This window comes from Anastrepha ludens, chromosome 2, assembly GCF_028408465.1.
Source record: "Anastrepha ludens isolate Willacy chromosome 2, idAnaLude1.1, whole genome shotgun sequence".
In the NCBI taxonomy this organism is placed as follows: domain Eukaryota; kingdom Metazoa; phylum Arthropoda; class Insecta; order Diptera; family Tephritidae; genus Anastrepha; species Anastrepha ludens.
Genome location: NC_071498.1, coordinates 37891401 through 37900594, shown reverse-complemented (window position 1 = coordinate 37900594; position 9194 = coordinate 37891401). Strand labels below are relative to the sequence as shown.

At 35.5% G+C, this 9194-nt stretch overlaps 1 protein-coding gene across 2 annotated transcripts; it reads right to left on the bottom strand.

Annotated features, from left to right (window-relative positions):
* Positions 1-5318: 5318 nt before the first annotated feature.
* LOC128857243 (tricarboxylate transport protein, mitochondrial-like) lies at positions 5319-7207 on the bottom strand. Of its 2 annotated transcripts, none has more exons than XM_054092901.1 (4): positions 6836-7207; positions 6650-6776; positions 6373-6596; positions 5319-6028 (listed from the first exon to the last, which is right to left on the bottom strand). In XM_054092901.1, the coding sequence occupies exons 1-4, from the start codon at positions 6948-6950 to the stop codon at positions 5598-5600; spliced, it is 897 nt and encodes a 298-aa protein (XP_053948876.1). In that variant the 5' UTR covers positions 6951-7207; the 3' UTR covers positions 5319-5597. The 2 variants fall into 2 exon arrangements, with proteins under 2 accessions (XP_053948876.1, XP_053948885.1); XM_054092910.1 differs by having other exon boundaries at positions 6373-6571; positions 6650-6736; positions 6836-6929.
* Between the last annotated feature and the right edge of the window lie 1987 nt (positions 7208-9194).

Genomic DNA, 9194 nt, shown 5'->3' with positions numbered 1-9194 from the left:
ACATCAAAAAATTCCACAAAATCATTTTGAATGATCGAAGTTGCGTAAGTTAGCTGACATCGTAAGAAAACTAAAAGAACGTGTTGGCTTTACATGACTATGAGAAAGCTGTGTTCAAATTGAGTGCCGTGTTTGCTCACTTCGAAACTTCGCTCGAATGTAGAAGTAATCGCTTAAACTGAGGCCTATTTTGAAGCTAAAGAGAAATCGTTCTACAAAAGATACTTTACATAGTTTAAGGCGTTATATACAGTTAGAATTTTCAACTAATCGATTTTTTTCTTAATGTCATCTATAATATAAAAATAAGGCGGGTTTTCCTTCCTGACACTATAACTCCAGAACGCACGAACCGATTCCCACGGTTTTGCATTCGTTGGAAACGTCTCGAGCTCCGTGAGGCTTATAGCATGTACTCTGCTCAGCTATTATGCGCACGTTCTTTCAAACGCTAACTTAAAACCGGTATTGTGTTCACTGTGAAATTATGGAATTGAGTTAAAGTTATTCGTTTCCTAACAGTTCAATTGGAAACCATCAAATCAATGACACATATTGTGCAAATTTTTATTCAACTTCAACAGCAGGCATTTGTCCTTAAGGTGGTAAGTTGAACTGTGTATATTATGTGGATCGTGCATTTGAGTTTAAATTCACCACTCTGTCCATAGTCCAAAATGCCGAGAGGACGACCATGGGTAGTCTGATAATGGTAGCTGTAAAACACAAACTAACTGACGCAGCACGTTCAAATTTTTACAGTAGTCAACTGACAGATGCCTGTTGACAGGAGCAGTATTTCTTTTTCAGTAAAGAGGTCAGAAATACAAAAAGTCACGGACTTATTGATCCGCCCTCGTAAAACAAAAAAGATAATTTTTCTTCATCTTTTAATCCCCAAACGAAATGTTACAAAAAACGAAGCCATCTGGTGGCAAAACGGAGTTCGCCGGATTGCTAGTTATGTATATCATTCCGGTGAATATTTTCAAAGTTATACGCAAATTTGAAAAGGTGTTTCAGAGTGCTTGAAAGTACAAGGCCGGAGCGCATTTTTCTCAAAATGGTGTTTCCAAAGTCGTTGACCAACATTACTCGAAAACGGCTGAACCGATTAGTCTCAAATTTTAACACAAGCTTCTTAAATATATTTTTTTAGTATTTAATTAATCGAAGATAGTTTCCCACCGATAAATATTTTTTTTTATAAACAATTTAAGGCCGAAATATTGTTAAAAAAGATTTTTTTTTTGTTTTTGAGAAACTGCCTTTTTGTCAAAAAAATTATTTTCCTTATTCCTTCGATTAATTAATACATAGATTTAGCATTGCTTTAACGAAATCTAGTTCGTTTTTTAATTTCAGAGATATAGTGGTCACAACAAAACGTCTTTTTTGAGAGAAGCTCCGGCAGATCAGCTGTAGTTCCGTTCCAAATAAATATTTTTACTAATACTTAAACTTAAAATACAGTTAAAAGATAACATAATATGTGTACACATTTTCAGATCAATAAATTTAAGTTTTCTAAGAAAAAATTCTGGAAAATCCGCTTTTTTTCCGCCAGCTAACTGTATATAACCCCTTAAACTAATTAATCACAATTTATTAAATAAAATCACTATGAAAATTATTATTTCGCCTTTAACAGCATATGGAAATTTAATCGCGGAGGAGAGCTACCAAACTCTAAAGAATGGACGAAAGATAAGAGATAAAAGAAAATATATAATAATCGAGTGTATAGTGAAGATTAGGAGGAATCCAGCTTGCCAACGGTTCCACTTTTACCTCGAAAATTGCAGATCTGGATTCTAAAGTTTTTTCTGCACTTATTTCGAAAGGGCTAGGTTTATATAAGAATTAAGCAAAAAACTAAACTAAAAAAGTATTAATGAAAAAATCGAATAGTTGGATTTTCGGTCTGAAGATCTGTACAGGAGTTAGAGGAGAGACTTTTCTTAAATTGTAGACTCCGCCCACTCTCTCAAAAACAGTGGAAAAATAACTAAGCGTTTTCCTTTATTTTTATTAATTTTTCAGTATTCTTTCAATAAAAAATATTCTCTACTGAACAGAAATGTGAAAATCATGCGTTTAGTTGCGACAGTTTGTCAACTTATTCTATCGAAAGTTCTACGCATTTAAAAAAACTGCTAGCAAGTCAAGGATCGATTTGAATGGAGAAAATTTTTATCGCTAAAAACAAACAAATGTACTTTGTCCCAAACTGTGAACAAAAATATTGCGTATACGTTACGTCAGTGTATTTTAAAGTACTTAAATGTCTTTGATCGATAACAAGCAATAACGGCCTAAGATAACTTAAGAGTATTCTACTTTCACAACTATATATAGTTGAAAGAAAAGATCATTTCTCTCGTTAGCTGTGGGGCAAATGGCACCATCCTGTTCAAACCACATATCGTCCACATCCATATCTTCCAATTCGGGCCATAAAAAGTTCGTTATCATCTCAACTGCCTGACCGGCCTCATTTTGGAAAAAGTACGGCCCAATGATGCCGCCGGCCCATAAACCGCCCCAAACAGTCACTCTTTGTCGGTGCATTGGTTTTTCGGCAATCACTCTTGGATTATAATTCGCCCAAAAAAATCACGAAGTGCGCGATATGCATTTTGATTTGAGCGCCCGTTTTCATAATAAGCCTGAATAACTTTAATGCGCTTTTCAATTGTGTATCTTTCCACGGTTCAAATTGAGTTAGTCTGAAATTGAAAAATGTAACTCCTCCTGCATTCCGCATTTACTCAAAAGCCATCCACCTACTTGCATTTTAATAAACAACCAGCACATTCCAACAGTCGAAGAAATTTTCGCCGATGTCGTACTTCTCAACCAATACGAAGGAATAATTCACATAGACCAGGAAGATGTCAATCTATCCGGCTCATTTGTTTTACAATACCACAATTCTACAAATTACAATAGGCAACCAAACATATTTATCCTTCGAAGTTTCAGGCAGCAAGCCCCTTCCTTCCTTTGCGGTATTACAATCAAGCGCGATAGAAACAGCGGAAGAAGAAATACATACTGAGCCTTGAAATTATGAAGGAACTTCACTTGAAAAACATAAAAAATCTTCAGAATCTCCAAAGCAAAGGACTAACAGCATTTTTGGCAAATTTCGGAATATCTGGTACCATTCTAATCATAAAGGCAATTTTGGCTATCAGGCTAAAACTAAAGAAGAAATCAAAGTTAACCGACAAGTACATTCTTAACATCGAAAACAACATTCCGTTGCAAGAAGTAATTCTGGAGCATCACGAGCAACCTGCACTGCTTCCACGGATGGACCAATCAATCCACCACCATGTAAAAATTTAAACCAGTAAAATTTAAATTTAATTTATTACTTTCCCATAGAATTCGAGTGAACTCGATACTAACAAAATTGTAAGCAGACATTAGGTCAGCATAAAATATTTAAGCGTGCCGGAAATGCAAACAAAGCATTTATGTAATTACCAATGGGAATGCAAACATAGCATTTATCATATTTACAATAAGTTTAATTGGCAAATAATTGTAATAAGAAATCAGTCTGAAAAATGAAGTGAAATAAAGAGGAGCTAAAAACTCCAATTATTTTCTAAAAAATCAAATTATTTTTTAATTTGAAAACTTATACAAGTATTTACCCCAATTGACTTTTTTTCTGGAGATATCACTAAGGTTACCAATTCGAGTTAGCCATTATTCTTCTTCTTGATTGGCACGATAACCGCTTAAGCCATTTTAGCTGAGTTCAACAAGCGTGTCAGTCAGCAGCGCCTGTTGAACACACCACGTGAAGCCAATTCTTTCTCCACCAGAGAAGGTGACTCTGCTACCACCAGCCGGTATGGCATCGAAAGCTTTCAGAGCCGGAGCGGTTGTTTCCATTCGAGCATGGTTCCATGTGTAGAAGCCCATGCAAGTGGGGAAAGTCCCTGATTGGCATTCACTAGGGCGTGGCCAGGACAATTCTTCTGCATAGGGTTCAAGCAGGTCACAACTGGGTAGCTTCCGAACATCTTTTTGAAAGCGAGCTTATGTGAGAAGGCGAGGCAACCCAGGATACCTGGTTGTACGCTAGGATTAGACGTGCTTGCATTAGATATTAGTTAGTATTTATATGTAGTTAAATTGAGTGGCTTTGTCTGGTTATTTAAATTTAATTTTAGGTAGAAATCTCCGAATATGCATATTTCTGCCTTGAAATAGCTTCTCATAAAAACTAATTACTATATCAGAATAATAACGGCGGTTGTTAAAACCGATAATATCAATATTATCAGCATACAGCAACGATTGTACACCCTTGTAATATATACGAGTTATGGTACCTGAGCGATTAAGTTCTGCGGATCGCACACTCTTTAGGCTGTTTGAATCCTCGTTTGGTATCAAACGGTTCCGAGTGGTTTTCCCAATTCTGACGGCACTTCTGGAATTGAGCAAAGTCATTTTACATAGTCGTATTAGTTTTGGGGGGATACCAAATTCAGACATCACAGCAAATAGGCAATTCCTTTTCGTCCTGAAGAAAGTTCCTTTAAAATTTACGAAAGGGTAGTGTATGTGGATTTTGGACAATACGCTCGATAAGCCCTGTGCGTATTATTTAGAGTACTAATTCCGTGGTAGTTGCCACAGATTGCAGAATCGCACTTCTAATTAATATATTCGTCTGACCATATTATGCACGCAGAAAAAAACTTGACGTTTAGGTGTGGTTCACATTCAACATCGGCCCTTGAAATTTAACCACCCTTATATTACGTGGAATTCCTTACTCCCTGGCAATCTTCAAGTTTTAAAACTTCGTACCTTTTATAAAACGCGCAGACTTTAATACTTTCTTCAATTAAAGTGTCTGTAAAAAAAAAACTGATAAACTGTATTTGGAGACAGAAACAACATTTTTTCTTTGGTGACAATAATTTTTCGGTTTGCTTCATTTTCAAACTAAAATAGTACCGAGATCTAAGCTTTTATTAAAGCTCTATTATAAACACCACATGAAAGTGTAAAGTTTTCGCTATGCTCTAGTCGCTACTTTCTCTGCTTTTATCGCTCTTATCTCAGCTTCAACATAAACACAACCTTTGATTCCTGAGTCATGGATTTTTTCTCCTACCCAGTGCGCAGCGAACGAGAAATTACGTTTGTATTTTTCAAACTATTATGCCTCGTTATTATATTGAATATCCTTAGAGATTTTTTCTTACCTATTTCAAAAATATATACTTATAATGTCTATGTTACATATCTAGATTTACAAAGATATCGATTAAAACAGACTTGACTAACAATTGTTTGAGTATTTATTTTGAAATCGTTCACAAATATCTTGTGCGATACAGTTCTCTACATAATTATTTAATATACATTTTAAAAATAAATATTTGTTCTATCTATATTATTACACAAATTGACTATATAACAACTGTCGAAAATCAGTTGTACGCTCAAAAGAGTTATCCTCTGAACAACGGATAATTTATTCCGAAACTAAGAGTAAAATGTCGGTTCAAGAAGAGTTTGTGTCTAGTAGAGGTGTCCGTTTAGAGAGAGTATACTAATCATCAACTTTTAATTTTATTTCCTCTTGAAAAATTTTCAATTTCATCGAATGCTTCCGTATACACATCGTACAGTGTAAAAATACAACAAGCTTGTAGAGATAACCGTACGAATCTTGGTATCATGCCTTTATAAAACGCCAACACTCCTTCGTTACGATATATTTTCAATGCACAATCTAATATATTTTCATATTTAGCTGCTTCTAGACCTTGCATGCGCGTTTTTAAAGTATCAACTGGTGTATTGACCAACACCGCACTGCCACCTGCTATCAATCCAACAACAGCCACTAGCCATTTCGGTGGCTTCCGTGTTGGGTCGTCGCCTTTATAGTAATTCTTGAATGTCTCCATTACTGGAAAACGGATTGCATGATTTGAGCATTGTCGGAGTAGCGTGGGTGTAAGGCCCATGTAAATTCCTCGAAATCCTAATAGCAAGTAAATAAGAAATTGGTTAGTTTTGTACCGAAAATAATGAAATAGCTTAGTTACTAATTAAAACTGACAACTACTAACAATCGTCTTAACCCTCCATTGATCACCTTTTGTAAAACGATGTTTTCGTCCTGTTCGAGGATCCTATTTAAAAGGTTATAGCCATAAATCGATAAAAAATTAAATTTTAATTAATTCACGCTCAAAGTCGAAAAAGCCAACCTGGCCAAACCCGAGTGCCAAACGGAGGGTTAAACTAATAGAAGGGTCAATGACTACGACTTCATCAACGCTACCAGATAACTGCTTTAAGGAGTAGGACGACTTAAGTACATACCTTCAGTTTTTAAAATGACACGGGCAGCGTGAAAAAATCCGTGAAAACGCGGTTTCTCACTACGTCGATCATTTATAAGCTTCACCTTTAAGGTTTCCATCGGTGTTGTGACAACAATGGATTCTATTATGCCACTGGCAAACCCACACAAGAAGCTGTTGTACGTTGACAAAATTTTGTTTTCATCCACTAAATATGACTTAAAATATTCAAATGAGCCAAAGCTAGAATATTCACCAGCATTAATCATGTATCATATATTGTCCTACATACTTACCATACTGCTGTTTTTGGTATGCTGCCATAAAGTAAAGCACTCATTCCACGGTAGAGCCCGAAGAAGCCATACTGCTTTGTAGTCTTCCTAAAACAATCAAACACACCACTGTACTTCTTTTTATCGCCTAATGGAGATGGCTTTTTTAACAAATTTCATTTACATTCTTCACAAATACTTCCTTACCTTTTTCATCTAGTTGCAGCTGTGTTTTTACGTAGTCGGTGGGAAATGTGATGAGCACTTCTGTGCCACCGGCCATGCCGCCACACAAAACATATTTCCAGCCTGTATCACTCATTGTGTATATACATATGAGCTCAGTATGTCACCAATCTTGCCGAATCACCAATTGGCCGCAGTTGTGCTTGATCACATGCATGTGCAAACGAATAAATTTCTATTGTATAAGCTGGATATTCTTGTGTAATTTCGAATAATAATAATATGATCCAAGCTGAAATTCACAATGCCAGCATAGCGGATATGGCTTATCTAATGTTATTAAATCCTTTAATGATAACACTAAAATCGTAAACAAGTCACAGCTGATTCTAACCTAGCGATGGTAGAGATTTATATTCATGACAATAATGCTCATTTCACACGTGGCTTTATTAAGTTTTTTTCTGGAAAGTGGATTCAAACGTTGGAAAGTTAAAGATTCATTACTGAACATATACAATGGGATGAAATTTCGAGGCACCCCTTTTAATTACTATTTATTTTCCGACGGTAGGGGCATCGTGCACGGTATACGGAATCAAGTAATTGATTATCGACGTGTCAAACTGCAAGCTTGAAACCTATTTTTTCATATTGGGTTTGATTTCCATAACCAATCAGCTATACTAGTGTTTTTTGGGGGGAAAAACACATACGATCTGGATATTGTAGTAGGTTAAACTCCTACTTATCCAGAACCGACCCCGACATACTCAATACACTATTTGTCCGGCATTTGAAGGCCCACCGCACGATACTAGCCTCCTATTCACATGTCCTCTCAAACTCACTCACCCTAAACCCCTCTCCCTCTAGACGTAAACTCTTAAAACAGCGCGTTTCCTGGGTCTACCGTTACATGAGTTAGACGAGTTCGATCGGTGACTACACGGCAATAGCAGGACCTAGTGAAGTGCTACAGCAACACACCTAAAACAGTAATTTCTCAATGCCTGGATTATAAACAGTTTATCGAAAGGTTCCAAAGAAATTAGCTATAATAATTGCAAGCCAAACATTATATCATAAATCATAAATCTCTTTCTAACCACCGGCCGATTGCATTCTCATAAAGCGGTTAAGTTTTGAGCTTTTAATTAAAAATCTAAAATGAATTAGAAATTTATTTATACTTTTTAAGCTTACATCACCTAAGACCCGATAGTGCAAAAGGTGTTCAAAAATCGATATATGTATGCCAAAATACATATTAAGTGGTTGCCATATCCCCACCAAATATTACAGTTTCATTTAAAACATCAAATTGCCGAACCGGGAGAATAAGCTTCTCTATATGAAAATAATTAAAGGATTTGGGGAGCTCGATATCAGCTGAGATAATCCGGTTTTAAAAAGTGTTTTGTTATGAACTATATTTCGGTAATACTATATTTCTCTTATTCTCAGGTTATTAACCGCGAATTTGTTCCAAGCACCTAATAAAAGTACCAGTTGTTGTTGTTGTTGTAGCAGCATAAACATTCCCACATACTTACATACGGGGAATGTTGCTGGAGTGACAGTGACAGTAACAATTTCTGGCAGTCTTTGCAAACCCCGTTGTAGTTCGCTCCGATATTCCGTCAATTGTATGTGACATTTTTGTTATTTCCAAATTTTCAATAGGTCTGTCCATGTAAAAAGTATCCAGTAACTTAATTTCTGAGAAATCGCTCTCAAAGAGAAAAATATAGAAAACTGTACATGAACGCAAAACCAGTAACAACTTGCAAGTTTTACGAACAGAAAAATCGCAAAAGGTAAAAAACTTTCAGTTCAGCTACATCGTATTAAATTAAAAAAACAGTAAATAAAATGCAAAATAACGAGCTTAGCATCACATGAGTTTATTTTGCCCATGATGAAGTACATTCCATTAACAATTCTTTTTTTCATATTTTCCTTGCCTATGCCTACATATGTATGTATGTATGTACATATTTATTATATATGTATTGCCAAATTAGTTAATAGCCAAGAAGTACAAGAATAAAACACAAAAGATAGATTCAAAGCTTTCGATTCGTCTTTCGGAAACTACAGCGACGGTGACTGGAGGCTGTGGGTCAGTAGTACATAGCTCAATATCATTGGCCGATTCCTATTTAATATACGAGTATGACTTCAAATAAACTTTATAACATTTATCAAAAATATATGTACTTACATTCTCCATTTTATTTACCAATTTTATTTAGCTTTAGAATTTTGACTTGATTCGCAAATTTTAATTTATTTTACATTGTGATCAGCTGTTTTTCACTTGCAAATTCTTACAAGTAAAAATGTATCCAGTAAAAACTTGCAACTTCCTCTCAAA